The sequence below is a fragment of the Oncorhynchus gorbuscha genome, linkage group LG01 (genome assembly GCF_021184085.1).
Source record: "Oncorhynchus gorbuscha isolate QuinsamMale2020 ecotype Even-year linkage group LG01, OgorEven_v1.0, whole genome shotgun sequence".
In the NCBI taxonomy this organism is placed as follows: domain Eukaryota; kingdom Metazoa; phylum Chordata; class Actinopteri; order Salmoniformes; family Salmonidae; genus Oncorhynchus; species Oncorhynchus gorbuscha.
Window position 1 is genome coordinate 7,994,314 of NC_060173.1, and position 23,065 is coordinate 8,017,378.

Consider the following 23,065-nt stretch of genomic DNA (forward strand, 5'->3'; position numbering starts at 1 on the left):
TTGTAAGCAGTTGATTGTCATGTCTGTAATAGAGTATTCTACTTTATTCTCCATCCAGCCTTCCCTCCCTCCCTCCCATCCAGCCTTCCCTCCCTCCCATCCAGCCTTCCCTCCCTCCCATCCACCCTTCCCTCCCTCCCAGCCTTAGTCAGTCCCATCCCCAGCCTTAGTCAGTCCCTGTCCCATCCCCAGCCTTAGTCAGTCCCTGTCCCATCCCCAGCCGTAGTCAGTCCCTGTCCCATCCCCAGCCTTAGTCAGTCCCATCCCCAGCCTTAATCAGTCCCTGTCCCATCCCCAGCCTTAGTCAGTCCCTGTCCCATCCCCAGCCTTAGTCAGTCCCTGTCCCATCCCCAGCCTTAGTCAGTCCCATCCCCAGCCTTAGTCAGTCCCTGTCCCATCCCCAGCCTTAGTCAGTCCCTGTCCCATCCCCAGCCATAGTCAGTCCCTGTCCCATCCCCAGCCTTAGTCAGTCCCATCCCCAGCCTTAGTCAGTCCCTGTCCCATCCCCAGCCTTAGTCAGTCCCTGTCCCATCCCCAGCCTTAGTCAGTCCCTGTCCCATCCCCAGCCTTAGTCAGTCCCATCCCCAGCCTTAGTCAGTCCCTGTCCCACCCCAGCCTTAGTCAGTCCCTGTCCCATCCCCAGCCTTAGTCAGTCCCTGTCACATCCCCAGCCTTAGTCAGTCCCTGTCCCATCCCCAGCCTTAGTCAGTCCCGGTCCCATCCCCAGCCTTAGTCAGTCCCTGTCCCATCCCCAGCCTTAGTCAGTCCCTGTCCCATCCCCAACCTTAGTCAGTCCCTGTCCCATCCCCAGCCTTAGTCAGTCCCTGTCCCATCCCTTGCCAAGTACCTCAACTCCACCATGACTTCATCCACAGAGTTGAAAGCAGAAACGGAACTCCTTCGAGTCACTATGCGTCAATACTTCAACAATTGAAATACCCTTACTTTGTACAGTGCCTTCAGAAAGTCCCAGTCCCATTGTCCTGCTGATCTATATCACTAGATCTATACCACTAGTTTCCGTACAATACTGTATATCAGACTTGTTCTATGCCAATAAATCAGATATCTATATCATACAGTACCTACATCCACTTTTAATTACTTGCTGCTTCCTGGAACTACCAAAGGGCCTTTATCAATGCTGAGCCTGGGTAATGGAGAAATGAAGTAGTTCTAGGTATGCCACACATGGAGACGTCCTAGGAAGATTTCTAGGGGGTTTCTAGAAGTACCAGACGAAGACAAAGAGATGCTGAATCCAGGCTGAGATGCAATGGTTAGGTCCTGGAGAAGGAGAAGCTCTAAGAAGGAGAAGTTATCAGATGGAGAGGTGCTAGGAGTACCAGATGAAAATGAAGAGAGAAGCTGGATCCAGGCTATAGCCCTCTCTAGACAGGAGAGGAACCCAGCGGTACCCTGGAGAGATGGGAATACAAGCACATGCAACTAATGGATACGATGTCTCAATACAAAGGATGCTGCCTACCTGCCTTGAAAGGAAGCATCCTTGTGGATTGGAACACAGTCCATGTCACTGTTCAGGCCTGATTATGTCAATCACTCACGACTGTGTGTTCTCTCTCTTTACCCCCTCGCTAACCCTCTTCCTCCCTCGCTAACCCTCTTCCTCCCTCGCTAACCCTCTTCCTCCCTCGCTAACCCTCTTCCTCCCTCGCTAACCCTCTTCCTCCCTCGCTAACCCTCTTCCTCCCTCGCTAACCCTCTTCCTCCCTCGCTAACCCTCTTCCTCCCTCGCTAACCCTCTTCCTCCCTCGCTAACCCTCTTCCTCCCTCGCTAACCCTCTTCCTCCCTCGCTAACCCTCTTCCTCCCTCGCTAACCCTCTTCCTCCCTCCTCGCTAACCCTCTTCCTCCCTCGCTAACCCTCTTCCTCCCTCGCTAACCCTCTTCCTCCCTCGCTAACCCTCTTCCTCCCTCGCTAACCCTCTTCCTCCTCGCTAACCCTCTTCCTCCCTCGCTACCCTCTTCCTCCCTCGCTAACCCTCTTCCTCCCTCGCTAACCCTCTTCCTCCCTCGCTAACCCTCTTCTTCCCTCGCCCCTCTTCTTCCCTCGCTAACCCTCTTCCTCCCTCGCTAACCCTCTTCCTCCCTCGCTAACCCTCTTCCTCCCTCGCTAACCCTCTTCCTCCCTCGCTAACCCTCTTCCTCCCTCGCTAACCCTCTTCCTCCCTCGCTAACCCTCTTCCTCCCTCGCTAACCCTCTTCCTCCTCGCTAACCCTCTTCCTCCCTCGCTAACCCTCTTCCTCCCTCGCTAACCCTCTTCCTCCTCGCTAACCCTCTTCCTCCCTCGCTAACCCTCTTCCTCCCTCGCTAACCCTCTTCTTCCCTCGCTAACCCTCTTCCTCCCTCGCTAACCCTCTTCCTCCCTCGCTAACCCTCTTCCTCCCTCGCTAACCCTCTTCTTCCCTCGCTAACTCTCTTCTTCAATCGCTAACTCTCTTCCTTCCCCTCCCTCGCTAACCCTCTTCCTCCCTCGCTAACCCTCTTCTTCCCTCGCTAACTCTCTTCCTCCCCCTCCCTCGCTAACCCTCTTCTTCCCTCGCTAACTCTCTTCCTCCCCCTCCCTCGCTAACCCTCTTCTTCCCTCGCTAACTCTCTTCTTCCCTCGCTAACTCTCTTCCTCCCCCTCCCTCGCTAACCCTCTTCTTCCCTCGCTAACTCTCTTCCTCCCCTCCCTCGCTAACCCTCTTCTTCCCTCGCTAACTCTCTTCCTCCCCCTCCCTCGCTAACCCTCTTCCTCCCCATCCATCTCTTCTTCCCCCTCCCTTGCTAACCCACCCCTTCCCTCTCTAACCCTGCCCCTTCCCTCATTAACCCCCCTCGCTCGCTAACCCTCTTCCTCCCAATCCATCTCTTCATCCCCCTCCCTCGCTAACCCTCTTCCTCCCTCTCTCTCCTTATCGTCCCCCTCCCTCTCTTCCTCTCTTCCCCTCTTCCTCCCTCACTAACAATCATCCTCCCTCTCTCTCCTCATCCTCCCCCTCTTTCTCTTCCTCTCCCTCCCTCTCTCTCCTCTTCCTCCACCTCTCACCTTTCTTCATGCTGATGAAGGGGATGGTGTACTGTCCTATAAACTCAGAGGTGAGTCCTGTCTGGTCTCTTACAGTGAAGCGGATGAGGCTGAGGTCAGGGACAGAGATGGTGAAGTTCATGGCTGAGTCCCAACGAGGGCTCAGAGCTGTGGGAGGGAGCCAGAACAGTTACTATTTCCACCCTCAAATAGGTGAACTCTCTATCTCTCCCTCTTGTCTCCACCGAGCAGTCCATGTCTGGGTGATGTGTTCTAAATAAGATGAATCACTGTTCGTTTACATCGAGGAAGTGCTCGGGCTTTTAGAACACGCCAAATGAAGGGTGATACGTGGCCAGGGGATGTAAACGCCTCCATAGAATAACGACTGTCAAAACAACCGAGGGTACGATATGGCACCCTATTCCCTATATAGTGCACTACTTTATACCAGGGCCCTATAGAACCCTGTTTTCTATATAGTGAACTACTTTAGACCAGAGCCCTATAGAACCCTATTCCCTATATAGTGCACTACTTTAGACCAGTGCCCTATAGAACCCTATTCCCTATATAGTGAACTACTTTAGACCAGAGCCCTATAGAACCCTATTCCCTATATAGTGCACTACTTTAGACCAGAGCTCTATAGAACCATATTCCCTATATAGTGCACTACTTTACACCCGGGCCCTATAGAACCCTATTCCCTATATAGTGCACTACTTTAGACCAGAGCTCTATGTGGGCCCTGGTCAAAGCAGGGTCCTGGGAACCGAGTAAGGTGCGACTATATCTGATGCTATGAAGAAACAATTAGACTCTTGAGTTGCGTCTTTAACACTCCGTTCAGGAGTTCATTATCGCTGAGGGCAGATGAAAGCAGACAGAGGAGATTGAATGAGACATGTCCTGAGGGCAGATGAAAGCAGAAGAGGAGATTGAATGAGACATGTCCAGAGGGCAGATGAAAGCAGACAGAGGAGATTGAATGAGACATGTCCAGAGGGCAGATGAAAGCAGACAGAGGAGATTGAATGAGACATGTCCTGAGGGCAGATGAAAGCAGACAGAGGAGATTGAATGAGGCATGTCCTGAGGGCAGATGAAAGCAGACAGAGGAGATTGAATGAGACATGTCCTGAGGGCAGATGAAAGCAGAAGAGGAGATTGAATGAGACATGTCCAGAGGGCAGATGAAAGCAGACAGAGGAGATTGAATGAGACATGTCCTGAGGGCAGATGAAAGCAGACAGAGGAGATTGAATGAGACATGTCCTGAGGGCAGATGAAAGCAGACAGGGGAGATTGAATGAGACATGTCCTGAGGGCAGATGAAAGCAGACAGAGGAGATTGAATGAGACATGTCCTGAGGGCAGATGAAAGCAGACAGGGGAGATTGAATGAGACATGTCCTGAGGGCAGATGAAAGCAGACAGAGGAGATTGAATGAGACATGTCCTGAGGGCAGATGAAAGCAGACAGGGGAGATTGAATGAGACATGTCCTGAGGGCAGATGAAAGCAGACAGAGGAGATTGAATGAGACATGTCCTGAGGGCAGATGAAAGCAGACAGAGGAGATTGAATGAGACATGTCCTGAGGGCAGATGAAAGCAGACAGGGGAGATTGAATGAGACATGTCCTGAGGGCAGATGAAAGCAGACAGGGAGATTGAATGAGACATGTCCTGAGGGCAGATGAAAGCAGACAGAGGAGATTGAATGAGACATGTCCTGAGGGCAGATGAAAGCAGACAGGGAGATTGAATGAGACATGTCCTGAGGGCAGATGAAAGCAGACAGGGGAGATTGAATGAGACATGTCCTGAGGGCAGATGAAAGCAGACAGGGAGATTGAATGAGACATGTCCTGAGGGCAGATGAAAGCAGACAGAGGAGATTGAATGAGACATGTCCTGAGGGCAGATGAAAGCAGACAGAGGAGATTGAATGAGACATGTCCTGAGGGCAGATGAAAGCAGACAGAGGAGATTGAATGAGACATGTCCTGAGGGCAGATGAAAGCAGACAGAGGAGATTGAATGAGACATGTCCTGAGGGCAGATGAAAGCAGACAGAGGAGATTGAATGAGACATGTCCTGAGGGCAGATGAAAGCAGACAGAGGAGATTGAATGAGACATGTCCTGAGGGCAGATGAAAGCAGACAGAGGAGATTGAATGAGACATGTCCTGAGGGCAGATGAAAGCAGACAGGGGAGATTGAATGAGACATGTCCTGAGGGCAGATGAAAGCAGACAGAGGAGATTGAATGAGACATGTCCTGGGGTTTTTTCGAAGGGATGTTTTAAAACAGACAGAAACACGTGTTATTGTTCACCCAGACTTCAAATGATGGAAATGCTTCACAAGCTGTTAATGAAATGGTCCACATTACCTGTGTGTCAGTGATATTCTATATGCAAATACAACTTTTTATATAGTCTCCAGTAGCAAAAATCTAAGTCACAAATGACATTACTGCACTGTAGGTATAGTGTATACGTCTAGTGTCCTCGCTTGGCTCTCTTTTCTTTCCCCTCTCTCGTGAGAGCAGCCTGTCCTCTCTCCTCTCTAGTGGGTACAGCCTGTCCTCTCGAGTGAGAGCAGCCTGTCCTCTCTCCTCTCTAGTGGGTACAGCCTGTCCTCTCTCCTCTCTAGTGAGAGCAGCCTGTCCTCTCGAGTGAGAGCAGCCTGTCCTCTCTCCTCTCTAGTGGGTACAGCCTGTCCTCTCTCCTCTCTAGTGAGAGCAGCCTGTCCTCTCCTCTCTAGTGAGAGCAGCCTGTCCTCTCTCCTCTCTAGTGGGTACAGCCTGTCCTCTCTCCTCTCTAGTGGGTACCTCTCTAGTGGGTACAGCCTGTCCTCTCTCCTCTCTAGTGAGAGCAGCCTGTCCTCTCCTCTCTAGTGAGAGCAGCCTGTCCTCTCTTCTCTCTAGTGGGTACAGCCTGTCCTCTCTCCTCTCTAGTGGGTACCTCTCTAGTGGGTACAGCCTGTCCTCTCGAGTGAGTGCAGCCTGTCCTCTCTCTCTCGAGTGAGAGCAGCCTGTCCTCTCTCCTCTCTAGTGGGTACAGCCTGTCCTCTCGAGTGAGAGCAGCCTGTCCTCTCTCCTCTCCTCTCTAGTGGGTACAGCCTGTCCTCTCTCCTCTCGAATGAGAGCAGCCTGTCCTCTCTCCTCTCTAGTGGGTACAGCCTGTCCTCTCTCCTCTCTAGTGGGTACAGCCTGTCCTCTCTCCTCTCGAGTGAGAGCAGCCTGTCCTCTCTCCTCTCTAGTGGGTACAGCCTGTCCTCTCAAGTGAGAGCAGCCTGTCCTCTCTCCTCTCTAGTGGGTACAGTCTGTCCTCTCTCCTCTCTAGTGAGAGCAGCCTGTCCTCTCTCCTCTCTAGTGGGTACAGCCTGTCCTCTCGAGTGAGAGCAGCCTGTCCTCTCTCCTCTCTAGTGGGTACAGCCTGTCCTCTCTCCTCTCTAGTGAGAGCAGCCTGTCCTCTCGAGTGAGAGCAGCCTGTCCTCTCTCCTCTCTAGTGGGTACAGCCTGTCCTCTCTAGTGGGTACAGCCTGTCCTCTCTCCTCTCTAGTGAGAGCAGCCTGTCCTCTCCTCTCTAGTGAGAGCAGCCTGTCCTCTCTCCTCTCTAGTGGGTACAGCCTGTCCTCTCTCCTCTCTAGTGGGTACCTCTCTAGTGGGTACAGCCTGTCCTCTCGAGTGAGTGCAGCCTGTCCTCTCTCTCTCGAGTGAGAGCAGCCTGTCCTCTCTCCTCTCTAGTGGGTACAGCCTGTCCTCTCTCCTCTCGAGTGAGAGCAGCCTGTCCTCTCTCCTCTCCTCTCTAGTGGGTACAGCCTGTCCTCTCTCCTCTCGAATGAGAGCAGCCTGTCCTCTCTCCTCTCTAGTGGGTACAGCCTGTCCTCTCTCCTCTCTAGTGGGTACAGCCTGTCCTCTCTCCTCTCGAGTGAGAGCAGCCTGTCCTCTCTCCTCTCTAGTGGGTACAGCCTGTCCTCTCGAGTGAGAGCAGCCTGTCCTCTCTCCTCTCTAGTGGGTACAGTCTGTCCTCTCTCCTCTCTAGTGAGAGCAGCCTGTCCTCTCTCCTCTCTAGTGGGTACAGCCTGTCCTCTCTCCTCTCTAGTGAGAGCAGCCTGTCCTCTCTCCTCTCGAGTGAGAGCAGCCTGTCCTCTCTCCTCTCTAGTGGGTACAGCCTGTCCTCTCTCCTCTCTAGTGAGAGCAGCCTGTCCTCTCCTCTCTAGTGAGAGCAGCCTGTCCTCTCTCCTCTCTAGTGGGTACAGCCTGTCCTCTCGAGTGAGAGCAGCCTGTCCTCTCTCCTCTCTAGTGGGTACAGCCTGTCCTCTCTCCTCTCTAGTGAGAGCAGCCTGTCCTCTCCTCTCTAGTGAGAGCAGCCTGTCCTCTCCTCTCTAGTGAGAGCAGCCTGTCCTCTCTCCTCTCTAGTGGGTACAGCCTGTCCTCTCGAGTGAGAGCAGCCTGTCCTCTCTCCTCTCTAGTGGGTACAGCCTGTCCTCTCTCCTCTCTAGTGAGAGCAGCCTGTCCTCTCCTCTCTAGTGAGAGCAGCCTGTCCTCTCTCCTCTCTAGTGGGTACAGCCTGTCCTCTCTCCTCTCTAGTGAGAGCAGCCTGTCCTCTCTCCTCTCTAGTGAGAGCAGCCTGTCCTCTCTCCTCTCTAGTGAGAGCAGCCTGTCCTCTCCTCTCTAGTGAGTGCAGCCTGTCCTCTCTCATCTCTAGTGAGTGCAGCCTGTCCTCTCTCCTCTCTAGTGAGTGCAGCCTGTCCTCTCTCCTCTCTAGTGGACCCTGTCCTCACCTCTCTAGTGGACCCTGTCCTCTGTCTGATATACAGAATCGTGTCTCTCTGTCCTCTGTGTTCTTTCTGAGGTATCGTGTCTCTCTGTCCTCTGTGTTCTTTCTGAGGTCTCGTGTCTCTCTGTCCTCTGTGTTCTTTCTGAGGTATCGTGTCTCTCTGTCCTCTGTGTTCTTTCTGAGGTCTCGTGTCTCTCTGTCCTCTGTGTTCTTTCTGAGGTCTCGTGTCTCTCTGTCCTCTGTGTTCTTTCTGAGGTCTAGTGTCTCTCTGTCCTCTGTGTTCTTTCTGAGGTCTCGTGTCTCTCTGTCCTATTTCTTCTTTCTGAGGTCTCGTGTCTCTCTGTCCTCTGTGTTCTTTCTGAGGTCTCGTGTCTCTCTGTCCTCTGTGTTCTTTCTGAGGTCTCGTGTCTCTCTGTCCTCTGTGTTCTTTCTGAGGTCTCGTGTCTCTCTGTCCTCTGTGTTCTTTCTGAGGTCTCGTGTCTCTCTGTCCTCTGTGTTCTTTCTGAGGTCTAGTGTAGCCTACTGTAGTTCAAGGATGAGCCCTCTACTTCTCTAAAGGCAAACCAGACAGTGTGCATCCCAAATCATACCCTATAGCCTAAAGTGCACTACCTGGACCCTGGTCAAAAGCAGTGGACTACATAGGGGAAAGAGTGCACTTTGGGACCCACACTGTGCCTTTTGAAGAGGCTAGCTCATCAGCACATTTCGCCCTCGGAAGCCCAAGAGCTGTCGGCCCGGGAATTGGATTCACGGGGAGAAGAATTAAAGTTTTATAAAGTGGTTTCCTAGGGCAGGAGACTGGTCTCTATGAGTATGGGTTCTGACTGTAGATTCAAACAGTACTTTGAGATCACAGCTAGTCTGCTCCTCTGTACACTGTATCACTCTGAGACTTTGTAGGTTGAGCCCATTTTTTCTTCCAGACATCGACTGTCTTTCCCAGACATCGACTGTCTATTTAAAGACATAGACTGTCTTTCCCAGACATAGACTGTCTTTCCCAGACATTGACTGTCTTTCCCAGACATTGAGTCTCTTTCCCAGACATTGACTGTCTTTCCCAGACATTGACTGTCTTTCCCAGACATTGACTCTCTTTCCCAGACATTGACTCTCTTTCCCAGACATTGACTGTCTTTCCCAGACATTGACTGTCTTTCCCAGACATTGACTCTCTTTCCCAGACATTGACTGTCTTTCCCAGACATTGACTGTCTTTCCCAGACATTGACTGTCTTTCCCAGACATTGACTGTCTTTCCCAGACATTGACTGTCTTTCCCAGACATTGACTGTCTTTCCCAGACATTGACTGTCATAGGTTCCTTCACATACTCTAGTTTTGTTTGCTTCACCGTCGTGTTTGTTCATGCCTTTGTAACAGGACTCATGCACACTCCAATCTAACCACGTCTGAGACGCAGTGTCTCTCATGTGTACCCGTCTCTATCTATGCTTCAGAACACACAGTTGCTCGGTTACCATTAAGTGGATTCAAGCCGGACCGCGGGAGATCCGCGTCACAGCGCAATGGACATTTTAAAGGTAATTTCCGATTGATCTGACTTATGTTTACCGTAAATGCGGTTTCTACGGAGAAAGGAAACATTGCCTTTAAAAAGGGCGACTGCCCCACTATTGAATCAGTGGGACAGTCGCTTGGAGAACTCACAGTTGTGTCTGACAGTGTCTGTGTGTCTCCTGCAGGAGTCTGCGTGGACACTGTGGATCTCCACGCGTACGAAGGGGTCCAGGTACTTGCCGCTCCGCGGAACAGGCAGGTTGGAGCCACTGATAACCTTCACACCAGGGACAGGGACAGAGACATGAGCTGTTAGTGTTTTTCCCTCTGAACACTTTACATTAATTCTGTCTCTGTGAACCCAGAGACGGTTGAACCCAGCATGCCATGGCATAAGACATGCATACATACATACATACATACATACAGACAGACAGACAGACAGACAGACAGACAGACAGACAGACAGACAGACAGACAGACAGACAGACAGACAGACAGACAGACAGACAGACAGACAGACAGACAGACAGACAGACAGACAGACAGACAGACAGACAGACAGACAGACAGACAGACAGACAGACAGACAGACACAGGTGGTAGACACAGACAGACAGACAATAAACAGACAGACAGACAGACAAACACAGGTGGTAGACACAGACAGACAGACAGTAAACAGACAGACAGACAGACAGACAGACAGACAGACAGACAGACAGACAGACAGACAGACAGACAGACAGACAGACAGACAGACAGACAGACAGACAGACAGACAGACAGACAGACAGACAGGTGGTAGACAGACAGACAGACAGACAGACAGACAGACAGACAGACAGGTGGTAGACAGACAGGTGGTAGACAGACAGACAGACAGACAGACAGACAGACAGACAGACAGACAGACAGACAGACAGACAGACAGACAGACAGACAGACAGACAGACAGACAGACAGACAGACATTGGAATTTCAGTTTCCTTACTGAATACCAAATTAAAAATTTTCTCATTGCTTTTCAATGAGGATGTAAATGTTCCAATCCGATGGGGCGTGTGTTCTTCTGCCTCGGGGCCTGGTGCCGGGGATTCATCAGCACTAGGAGTGGGCATGGGGGAGAGAACCGAGTGAGCGAGGGAAGGAGGGAGGAAGGGAGTAGAAGTGTAATTACACCAGTCTGGCAGGCTTATCTGTAGTCCACTCTCTCCTCTTCTCTCATCCCTATGCCCAACCCTGATCAAAGACAAACCTGGATGCAGTTATCTGGGTATGCCTGCCTGGCACCGATGGATCCGCCTCACTCAGGAAACGGGAAGTCAATGACCCCCCCTCATAGTGGTGCTATAGGTATTGTGAGGTTTGATCATCAGTCCAGTGATTACCAGGCTGGTGTTACATGTGTCGGACTCAACTGTGTGATGGACTGATCCGTGACTCATTGATTTAGGGTAAGGGGGAACTATGCATGACTATGGGGGTTATGGGGGGTTATGGTAATTACACACAATCCCAAAACTCACTCAGATTGGGTCAGTGAGGTCCATTCTTCTGCTCAAGGAAACCGATTGTTAGGAAATATATTGGTAAAACAGTATACCAAATAGATTGGTAAAACCATATACCAAATAGATTAGTAAAACAGTATACCAAGTAGATTGGTAAAACAGTATACCAAATAGATTGGTAAAACAGTATACCAAGTAGATTGGTAAAACAGTATACCAAATAGATTGGTAAAACAGTATACCAAATAGATTGGTAAAACAGTATACCAAATAGATTGGTAAAACAGTATACCAAATAGATTGGTAAAACAGTATGTGAAATAGGTCCATAGAGTTGAAAAGGAAGCAGCGTTATTTTCTTACCTCTTCTAGTTGAATTATTCAATACAGCAGCATACCTATTTATAAGTGAACATTATTCTATTTATAAATCCGATTCCACTGGACTTGAAAGCTCTGCAGGGCTTTCTAGGAGGCTTTCCCTGGAGTGGAGTACCAGACCTGAAGCACAGGATGTTGATACATAAAGGTGTTTTTTTCCCACCTCTGATAAGAGAATACATGTATTTTTCATGCGCAGGGGGAGTCTAGTTTAGTCTACTGAAGCAATAAGGCCCGAGGGGGTATGGCATATGGCTAATATACCACGGTTAAAGGGCTGTTCTTACTCACAACGCAATGCAGAGTGCCTGGATTTACAGTCCTTAGCTGTGGTTAATTTGCCTTATACCACAAACCCCCAGAGGTGCCTTATTGCTATTATAAACTGGTTAACAACGTAATTACAACAGTAAACAGGTCATTATATGTCATACCCGTGGTATATTGTCTGTTATAAACTGGGTGGTTTGAGCCCCGAATGCTGATTGGCTGACGGCCAATCAATAAGTGCATTGAGGACATCATCCCCACAGTGACTGTACGTACATACCCCAACCAGAAGCCATGGATTACAGGCAACATCCTCACTGAGCTAAAGGGTAGAGGTGCCGCTTTCAAGGTAGCTTATAAGAAATCCTGCAATGCCCTGCGACGAAACATCAAACAGGCAAAGCATCAATACAGGGCAAAGATTGAATCCTACTACACCGGCTCTGACGCTTGTCTCATGTGGCAGGGCTTGAAAACTATTACAGACTACAAAGGGAAGCACAGCTGCGAGCTGCCCAGTGACACGAGCCTACCAGATGAGCTAAATTACTTCTATGCTCGCTTCGAGGCAAGCAACGCATGAGAGCATCAGCTGTTCTGGAGGACTGTGTGATCACGCTCTCCGTAGCCGACGTGAGTAAGACCTTCAAACAGGTCAACATTCACAAGGCCGCGGGGCCAGACGGATTACCAGGACGTGTGCTCCGGGCATGTGCTGACCAACTGGCAGGTGTCTTCACTGACATTTTCAACATGTCCCTGATTGAGTCTGTAATACCAACATGTTCCAAGTAGACCACCATAGTCCCTGTGCCCAAGAACACAAAGGCAACTTGCCTAAATGACTACAGACCCGTGACACTCACGTCTGTAGCCATGAAGTGCTTTGAAAAGCTGATAATGGCTCACATCAACACCATTATCCCAGAAACCCTAGACCCACTCCAATTTGCATACCGCCCAAACAGATCCACAGATGACGCCATCTCTATTGCACTCCACACTGTCCTTTCCCACCTGGACAAAAGGAACACCAATGTGAGAATGTTATTCATTGACTACAGCTCAGCATTCAACACCATAGTGCCCTCAAAGTTCATCACTAAACTAAGGATCCTGGGACTAAACACCTCCTTCTGCAACTTGATCCTGGACTTCCTTACGGTCCGCCCCCAGGTGGTAAGGGTAGGTAACAACACATCTGCCACGCTGATCCTCAACATGGGGTTCCATAGGGGTGCGTGCTTAGCCCCCTCCTGTACTCCCTGTTCACCCACAACTACTTGGCCAGACACGACTCCAACACAATCATTAAGTTTGCAGACAACACCACAGTGGTAGGCCTGATCACCGACAACGACGTGACAGCCTATAGGGAGGAGGTCAAAGACCTGGTCGTTTGGTGCCAGGACAACAACCTCTCCCTCAACATAACCAAGACTAAGGAGATGATTGTGGACTACAGGAAAACGTTAGCCTCTATATAGCCTCTCTACTGTGTATTTATTTTTATTTTTATTTTATTTCACCTTTATTTAACCAGGTAGGCTAGTTGAGAACAAGTTCTCATTTGCAACTGCGACCTGGCCAAGATAAAAGCATAGCAGTGTGAACAGACAACACAGAGTTACACATGGAATAAACAATTAACAAGTCAATAACACAGTAGAAAAAAAATGGGCAGTCTATATACAATGTGTGCAAAAGGCATGAGGAGGTAGGCGAATAATACAGTTTTGCAGATTAACACTGGAGTGATAAATGATCAGGTCATGTACAGGTAGAGATATTGGTGTGCAAAAGAGCAGAAAAATAAATAAATAAAAACAGTATAAAAAAAGTATGGGAATGAGGTAGGTGAAAATGGGTGGGCTATTTTCCTATAGACTAGTATAGCCTCTCTACTGTATATAGCCTCTCTACTGTATATAGCCTCTCTACTGTATATAGCCTCTTTACTGTATATAGCCTCTCTACTGTATATAACCTCTCTACTGTATATAGCGTCTACTGTATATAGCCTCTCTACTGTATATAGCCTCTTTACTGTATATAGCCTCTCTACTGTATATAGCCTCTTTACTGTATATTGCCTCGCTACTGTATATAATCTCTCTACTGTATATAGCCTCTCTACTATATATAGCCTCTCTACTGTATATAACCTCTCTACTGTATATAGCCTCTCTACTGTATATAGCCTCTCTACTGTATATAGCCTCTCTACTCTATGTAGCCTCTCTACTGTATGTAGCCTCTCTACTGTCTATAGCCTCTCTACTGTATATAGCCTCTCTACTGTATATAGCCTCTCTACTCTATGTAGCCTCTCTACTGTATGTAGCCTCTCTACTGTCTATAGCCTCTCTACTGTATAAAGCCTCTCTACTGTATATAGCCTCTCTACTGTCTATAGCCTCTCTACTGTATATAGCCTCTTTACTGTATATAGCTCTCTACTGTATATAGCCTCTCTACTGTATATAGTCTCTCTACTGTATGTAGCCTCTCTACTGTATAAAGCCTCTCTACTGTATATAGCCTCTCTACTGTATATAGCCTCTCTACTGTCTATAGCCTCTCTACTGTCTATAGCCTTTCTACTGTATATAGCCTCTCTACTGTATATAGCCTCTCTACTGTATATAGCCTCTCTACTGTATAAAGCCTCTCTACTGTATATAGCCTCTCTACTGTATATAACCTCACTACTGTATATAGCCTCTCTACTGTATCTGTATATAACCTCTCTACTGTATATAGCCTCACTACTGTATCTGTATATAGCCTCACTACTGTATCTGTATATAGCCTCTCTACTGTATATAACCTCTCTACTGTATATAACCTCTCTACTGTCTATAGCCTCACTACTGTATCTGTATATAGCCTCTCTACTGTATATAACCTCTCTACTGTATAAAGCCTCTCTACTGTATATAGCCTCTCTACTGTCTATAACCTCTCTACTGTATATAACCTCTACTGTCTATAGCCTCTCTACTGTATATAACCTCTCTACTGTATATAACCTCTACTGTATATAGCCTCTCTACTGTATATAGCCTCTCTACTGTATATAGCCTCTCTACTGTATATAACCTCACTACTGTATATAGCCTCTCTACTGTATCTGTATATAACCTCACTACTGTATATAGCCTCACTACTGTATCTGTATATAGCCTCTCTACTGTATATAACCTCTCTACTGTATATAACCTCTACTGTCTATAGCCTCTCTACTGTATATAACCTCTCTACTGTATATAACCTCTACTGTATATAGCCTCTCTACTGTATATAACCTCTCTACTGTATATAGCCTCTCTACTGTATATAACCTCTCTACTGTATATAACCTCTACTGTCTATAGCCTCTCTACTGTATATAACCTCTCTACTGTATATAACCTCTACTGTATATAGCCTCTCTACTGTATATAACCTCTCTACTGTCTATAGCCTCTCTACTGTATATAGCCTCTCTACTGTATATAGCCTCTCTACTGTCTATAGCCTCTCTACTGTATATAACCTCTCTACTGTATATAACCTCTCTACTGTATATAACCTCTCTACTGTCTATAGCCTCTCTACTGTCTGTAGCCTCTCTACTGTATATAGCCTCTCTACTGTCTATAGCCTCTCTACTGTATATAACCTCTCTACTGTATATAACCTCTCTACTGTATATAACCTCTCTACTGTATATAACCTCTCTACTGTATATAGCCTCTCTACTGTATATAGCCTCTCTACTGTATATAGCCTCTCTACTGTCTATAGCCTCTCTACTGTATATAGCCTCTCTACTGTATATAACCTCTCTACTGTATGTAGCCTCTCTACTGTATATAGTCTCTCTACTGTATATAACCTCTCTACTGTCTATAGCCTCTCTACTGTATCTGTATATAGCCTTCCTAATGTTATTTTCACTGTCTTTTTACTGTTGTTTTTATTTCTTTACTTACCTGTTGTTCACCTAATACCTTTTTCGCACTATTGGTTAGACCCTGTAAGTAAGCATGTCACTGTAAGGTATACTACACCTGTTGTATTCAGCATGTCACTGTAAGGTATACTACACCTGTTGTATTTGGCGCACGTGACAAATACACTTTGATTTGATTTGTATTTGGAAGGCATTCCACTGCGCTTGGCCTCTGAGTGTATTTGGAATGGTACCGTGTCTTGTGAATAAAACCCATAAGCATCTCTCTTTCTCGTGCACTGAAGCAGCTCGTTTACATATACAGTACAAATAAAAGGACAGCGTTTAATTGGAGTCTGTAGAGTATTCTCCTTGAGTCTGCTAATGTAGACCGGGCGGCCAGAGCGTGATGACTAACAAACTGAAACTGGTCTTTGACTTCCCAGAGATAATGTGTTTTTAGTCTATCTATGTTGCTGTGGCAGTGAATGTGGGAACGTAACCCCAAAAAGTTATAGAGGTAGAGACGCAGTAGGTTAGAGGTAGAGACGCAGTAGGTTAGAGGTAGAGACGCAGTAGGTTAGATGTAGAGACGCCGTAAGTAGAGAAGCAGTAGGTTAGAGGTAGAGACGCAGTAGGTTAGAGGTAGAGACGCAGTAGGTTAGATGTAGAGACGCCGTAAGTAGAGAAGCAGTAGGTTAGAGGTAGAGACGCAGTAGGTTAGAGGTAGAGACGCAGTAGGTTAGAGGTGGAGACGCAGTAGGTTAGAGGTGGAGACGCAGTAGGTTAGAGGTGGAGACGCAGTAGGTTAGAGGTAGAGACGCAGTAGGTTAGAGGTAGAGACGCAGTAGGTTAGAGGTAGAGACGCAGTAGGTTAGAGGTGGAGATGCAGTAGGTTAGAGGTAGAGACGCAGTAGGTTAGAGGTAGAGACGCAGTAGGTTAGAGGTAGAGACGCAGTAGGTTAGAGGTAGAGATGCAGTAAGTTAGAAGTAGAGACACAGTAAGTTAGAGGTATAGAGTCAGTAATTTGGGGATAGAGACACAGTAAGTAGAGAAGCAGTAGGTTAGAGGTGGAGATGCAGTAGGTTAGAGGTAGAGACGCAGTAGGTTAGAGGTGGAGATGCAGTAGGTTAGAGGTAGAGACGCAGTAGGTTAGAGGTAGAGACGCAGTAGGTTAGAGGTAGAGATGCAGTAAGTTAGAAGTAGAGACGCAGTAAGTTAGAGGTAGAGATGCAGTAAGTTAGAGGTGGAGAAGCAGTAGGTTAGAGGTAGAGAAGCAGTAAGTTAGATGTAGATGCAGTAGGTTAGAGGTAGAGACGCAGTAGGTTAGAGGTAGAGAAGCAGTAGGTTAGAGGTGGAGACGCAGTAAGTAGAGACGCAGTAGGTTAGAGGTAGAGACGCAGTAGGTTAGAGGTAAAGGTAGAGATAAATGTTCCAGATAGGATGGACACCCCCTCCCACACAACACCCCTCCCCACACACCCCCCAAAACACCCCTCCCCACACACTCCCTCCCACACAACACCCCCTCCCACACAACACCCCCTCCCCACACAACACTCCCTCCCCACACACCCCCTCTCACACAACACTCCCTCCCCACACACCCCCACCACACAACACTCCCTCCCCTCCTCCCACATTCCTCCCCTCCCACACAACACTCCCTCCCCTGCCCCACATTCCTCCCCACTCACACACCCACATCCTTGCATCACACAGTTCTAGTACCTTCAGCAGTAGGTGTGCTGGCTTCAGGTTGTGACGGTAACTGTTTGGATTAAAGCCCCACTGATTGGTTCTGAGGAAGAGGGGTTTGAGGACGTAACCACAGCCACCGTTGTCCTGGAAACGCCCGTTGTTCAGGTCCATGGGCAGGCCCAACGACTGGAAGTTCAGAGCCACTGTAAGAAGAGTCCAGATGACACAATGTCAGCATTGCCACACGGGCACAGACAAGACCAGACAGATTACATTCTCCAGCCCTCCGTCAACCTAGATTAGACCGGGATTGGACTACAAGACACAAATCTAAACATTCAATGTATTTCCTTACAGTTCAACATTACCAAGCACAGCCAGGGGTCTTTGAATATAGTTTGATTTGTTTATATAAAAGTTATAAAAGTTGTGTTTTGTTTTGTGTCAAATAGAATGACAAAGGTGATTCATCTCCTTCTGCCTTCAAGCAATTAAAATTATGTTGTCATCAATCTCAGTCTTACCAAAGAAACAAAGTTGTCATGAAAGGAATACGAAGTGAATGTCTGTGCCATAAATACATTTGATTTTTTTGCAAAGTTTTTTTGTGTGACTATTCTCAAATGTAACGTCAAGTTTCTTTTTTCATAATGAATGAATTGAAGATCGTATTGACTCAAGCTCTCACATTTAAACACAACAAAAGAAAGATTGATCACACCAAGCGGTCCAAAGACCATTACGTTCTAATTTACATTCCAGGAAGTTTTGGTGTGAACATGGAGCTCATTCAAAACGTTTTCTGTCCACCTACCCATCTGTGAGCCCACATTCCAGAACCCCTGAGGGTTGTAGTTGGAGGACAGGGTTCTAGAGGCTGCTGGGTAAATCCTGGTGATGAACACCATGTTGTGCTGGACGAAATCTGGAGCTGAGAGATGAGAACATGTGTTTTTTTGTACATTTCTCTGGATACGACGAGACTGCTATATGAACTAAAATGACACGAGGAGACTAGGAAAGTACATGGTAACTTCATTAGCATCACATGACTAGAAGTTAGGGTCATCATTTGACCTTATCAGATTCGGTGAAGAAGAAGGATAAGCGTTTGTCACAAACTACTGATTAAATTGGTATTACTCGTTCAGGGACAGGGTGTCCTTGCAGCATTATACATAGACTTTGTGCTTTAAAAAAATGCCACATCAAGGAGCCATTATAGCAACAAGAGGCTGATAATGGCTGTTGAGTGAAATCCATCACAACTCATCTGTCACTGCGTCATTCCCCTCCACTCTATCTCCGTAGCACAATGACCTGTTTACTGATTGCGCTTTCAATTCGAATCTCAACAGTCTCTTTTCATTCAAATCTCAATAGACTCGTTTCATTCCAATTCTCAACCGTCTTTTATTCCCCTTTTCACTAACAATATGAATATTAGACACTCAAACTCCTGTTTTTACTGCTGCCTGTGTTCAACACTTGATACATTGCTAGATATTTGCAAATGTGGTTCCCCCCCCTCTCCCCCATGTGCAGTTTGAAACACTAATTTGTTAAGTCTTCCAAGGTACAAAACCTGAGGTCTTGACCAGCTTGTGAGCCTTCTTCTCCCCCAGTGAGGTATTCTCATAGTACTGCTGGTGTTCTCTGGCATGGCTGAAGCTGTGGAACTTCACTGACTTGGTGTAGACCACCAGGTTAGATAGAGACTCCGCAACTACTGCTGCCTTCTTCCTCTTTGAGAGACAGAGAGAGAGAGAGAGAGAGAGAGAGAGAGAGAGAGAGAGAGAGAGAGAGAGAGAGAGAGAGAGAGAGAGAGAGAGAGAGAGAGAGAGAGAGAGATTGAGAGAGAGAGAGAGAGAGAGAGAGATTGCGAGAGAGAGAGAGAGAGAGAGAGAGAGAGAGAAATTGCGAGAGAGAGAACAATAAACACATTAAGGTTGTGACTAGGGTTAGGGTTGAGCTGGCGAGTGGAAATTAAACTCTAGGGTTAGGATTAAGGTTAGGGACAGGACAACCTCACTGACCCTGCTTTAGTGCTAGTGTTTAAAAGGAGATGTACAGGTAAAGTTTATCCGTGTCCTCTAATCTAATATACCAGTGTATAATACCTGATTCATACCTCAATAAGAACCCTGACTTACTTTCTTCCGTTTCAATTTGGAATGGTGCTTTGTTTTGAGATTAGGCTCCTCTTCCTCATCATCATCTTCATCCTCTTCCTCACTGTCTTCCCCCTCTGAGTCTCTCTCCCTCCTGTCCTCTGAGTCTCTCTCCCTCAAGTCCTCTGAGTCTCTCTCCCTCCTGTCCTCTGAGTCTCTCTCCCTCCTGTCCTCTGAGTCTCTCTCCCTCCTGTCCTCTGAGTCTCTCTCCCTCCTGTCCTCTGAGTCTCTCTCCCTCCTGTCCTCTGTCTCTGCCTCACTCTGAGGACTGAGCTTTTTGTTCTTAATCAGGATTTTATATTTCAGCTCCTGTCAACCCAGAGACATAATCCACATATCTGATCTGTCTCGGCGGGAAAGAGACAGTCAAGAAAAACGTTTCACAAAGAAAATGTTTTAAGTTTCCGGGTCCAGTGGCAGGCGTTGATATGCGTAGCTCCTTATTATTGGGAGGGTGTGGGGGGCAGGTATAGATGTGTTTCTAGTGGGAGGATGTGGGGGGCAGGCGTTGATATGCGTAGCTCCTTATTATTGGGAGGATGTGGGGGGGGGCAGGCGTTGATATGCGTAGCTCCTTATTAGTGGGAGGATGTGGGGGGGCAGGCGTTGATATGCGTAGCTCCTTATTATTGGGAGGGTGTGGGGGGGGCAGGTATAGATGTGTTTCTAGTGGGAGGGTGTGGGGGGGCAGGTAGAGATGTGTTTCTAGTGGGAGGATGTGGGGGGCAGGTAGAGATGTGTTTCTAGTGGGAGGATGTGGGGGGCGTTGATATGCGTAGCTCCTTATTATTGGGAGGATGTGGGGGGGGCAGGCGTTGATATGTGTAGCTCCTTATTATTGGGAGGATGTGGGGGGGGGCAGGTGTTGATATGCGTAGCTCCTTATCGTGGCTTTCTTTTGCTGACTATCAATTAATGGACTTGCTTTCTACCGATTGTAAATAGTAAACACCATGTTAAGGTGTGGGACATTCATTGTATGACAAGAAAAAACAAGCAGGTCCATTTCACTTCGGCAGATGGCATAACCTGGCCATCCACAATTCACCTGAAGCTGGAGTCTTATATCTCCCTCACTAGCTTTAAGCATCAGCTGTCAGAGCAGCTTGCCGATCACTGCATCTGTACACAGCCCATCTGTAAATAGCCCACCCAACTACCTCACCCAACTACCTCATCCCCATATTGTTATTGGGAGGGTGTGGGGGGGCAGGTAGAGATGTGTTTCTAGTGGGAGGGTGTGGGGGGGTAGGTAGAGATGTGTTTCTAGTGGGGGGCAGATAGAGATGTGTTTCTAGTGGGAGGGTGTGGGGGGCAGGTAGAGATGTGTTTCTAGTGGGAGGGTGTGGGGGGCAGGTAGAGATGTGTTTCTAGTGGGAGGGTGTGGGGGGCAGGTAGAGATGTGTTTCTAGTGGGAGGGTGTGGGGGGCAGGTAGAGATGTGTTTCTAGTGGGAGGGTGTGGGGGGCAGGTAGAGATGTGTTTCTAGTGGGAGGGTGTGGGGGGGCAGGTAGAGATGTGTTTCTAGTGGGAGGCTGTGGGGGGCAGGTAGAGATGTGTTTCTGGGGTGGAGAGTGTGGGAGGGCAGGTAGAGATGTGTTTCTGGGGTGGAGAGTGTGGGAGGGCAGGTAGAGATGTGTATTGCTTTGCACCCCAGTATCTCTACTTGCACATTCATCTTCTGCATATCTATCACTCCAGTGTTTAATTTCTAAATTGTAATTATTTTGCCACTATGGCCTATTTATTGCCTTACCTCCCTAATCTTACTACATTTCAACACACTGTATATAGACTTTTCTATTGGGTTATGTACATAACCCATCTATAATTTAGCCCATACAACTACCTCTTCCCTTACTGTATTTATTTATTTTACTCCTTTGCACCCCATTATTTTTATTTCTACTTTGCACATTCTTCCACTGCTAATCTACCATTTCAGTGTTTTACTTGCTATATTGTATAAACTTCGCCACCATGGCCTTTTTTTGCCTTTACCTCCTTTATCTCACCTCATTTGCTCACATTGTATATAGACTTATTTTTCTAATGTATTATTGACTGTATGTTTGTTTTACTCCATGTGTAACTCTGTGTCGTTGTATGTGTCGAACTGCTTTGCTTTATCTTGGACAGGTAGCAATTGTAAATTATAACTTGTTCTCAACTGGCCTACCTGGTTAAATAAAGGTGAAATAAAATAAACAAACCTGTGGGACATATAAACCATTTTTCTGATAAATAATTCGGCCAATAGATTAAGAGCTAGTGCTCCTGCAGCTACAGGTGTCTATTTGACTGTTTACATTCTGTTATATTTACTTGTTTCTTTCTTTTTTCTTCATTACCCACCGTAACATCAAGTCTACTAACTAAACTATGAAGGTCTGAAAATGGCTCCTTATTATTGGGAGGGAGTGGGGGGTGGGGGGGGGGCAGGTAGTGATGTGTTTCTAGTGGGAGGGTGTGGGGGGGGGGGGGGGCAGGTAGAGATGTGTTTCTAGTGGGAGGGTGTGGGGGGGGCAGGTAGAGATGTGTTTCTAGTGGGAGGGTATGGGGGGCAGGTTGAGATGTGTTTCTAGTGGGAGGGTGTGGGGGGGGGGCAGGTTGAGATGTGTTTCTAGTGGGAGGGTGTGGGGGGCAGGTAGAGATGTGGTTCTAGTGGGAGGGTGTGGGGGCAGGTAGAGATGTGTTTCTAGTGGGAGGGTGTGGGGGGCAGGTAGAGATGTGTTTCTAGTGGGAGGGTGTGGGGGGGCAGGTAGAGATGTGTTTCTAGTGGGAGGGTATGGGGGGCAGGTAGAGATGTGTTTCTAGTGGGAGGGTGTGGGGGGCAGATAGAGATGTGTTTCTAGTGGGAGGATGTGGGGGGCAGGTAGAGATGTGTTTCTAGTGGGAGGATGTGGGGGGCAGGTAGAGATGTGTTTCTAGTGGGAGGGTGTGGCGGGGGCAGGTAGAGATGTGTTTCTAGTGGGAGGGTGTGGGGGGACAGGTAGAGATGTGTTTCTAGTGGGAGGGTGTGGGGGGCAGGTAGAGATGTGTTTCTAGTGGGAGGGTGTGGGGGGCAGGTAGAGATGTGTTTCTAGTGGGAGGATGTGGGGGGGGGGGGGCAGGTAGAGATGTGTTTCTAGTGGGAGGGTGTGGGGGGCAGGTAGAGATGTGTTTCTAGTGGGAGGGTGTGGGGGGACAGGTAAAGATGTGTTTCTAGTGGGAGGGTGTGGGGGGCAGGTAGAGATGTGTTTCTAGTGGGAGGGTGTGGGGGGGACGTGTTTCTAGTGGGAGGGTGTGGGGGTGCAGGTAGAGATGTGTTTCTAGTGGGAGGGTGTGGGGGCAGGTAGAGATGTGTTTCTAGTGGGAGGGTGTGGGGGGGGGGGGCAGGTAGAGATGTGTTTCTAGTGGGAGGGTGTGGGGGGGGCAGGTAGAGATGTGTTTCTAGTGGGAGGGTGTGGGGGGCAGGTAGTGATGTGTTTCTAATGGGAGGGTGTGGGGGGCAGGTAGAGATGTGTTTCTAGTGGGAGGGTGTGGGGGGCAGGTAGAGATGTGTTTCTAGTGAGAGGGTGTGGGGGGCAGGTAGAGATGTGTTTCTAGTGGGAGGGTGTGGGGGGCAGGTAGAGATGTGTTTCTAGTGGGAGGGTGTGGGGGGGGGGGCAGGTAGAGATGTGTTTCTAGTGGGAGGATGTGGGGGGCAGGTAGTGATGTGTTTCTAGTGGGAGGGTGTGGGGGGGCAGGTAGAGATG

At 48.2% G+C, this 23,065-nt stretch overlaps 1 protein-coding gene across 1 annotated transcript in view; it reads right to left on the reverse strand.

Moving 5' to 3' along the window:
- Nucleotides 1–1,336: 1,336 nt before the first annotated feature.
- LOC123995794 (1-phosphatidylinositol 4,5-bisphosphate phosphodiesterase zeta-1-like) overlaps nt 1,337–23,065 on the reverse strand; it is a 50,600-nt gene continuing 28,871 nt past the window's right edge. Inside the window, exons 5-12 of the mRNA XM_046299505.1 lie at nt 19,590–19,638; nt 19,308–19,430; nt 18,744–18,884; nt 17,973–18,089; nt 17,189–17,361; nt 9,505–9,631; nt 3,056–3,202; nt 1,337–1,419 (exon numbers count right to left, since the gene is read on the reverse strand). Coding sequence (XP_046155461.1) covers nt 1,337–1,419; nt 3,056–3,202; nt 9,505–9,631; nt 17,189–17,361; nt 17,973–18,089; nt 18,744–18,884; nt 19,308–19,430; nt 19,590–19,638 — 960 coding nt within the window. The remainder of the gene's footprint in view (nt 1,420–3,055; nt 3,203–9,504; nt 9,632–17,188; nt 17,362–17,972; nt 18,090–18,743; nt 18,885–19,307; nt 19,431–19,589; nt 19,639–23,065) is intronic.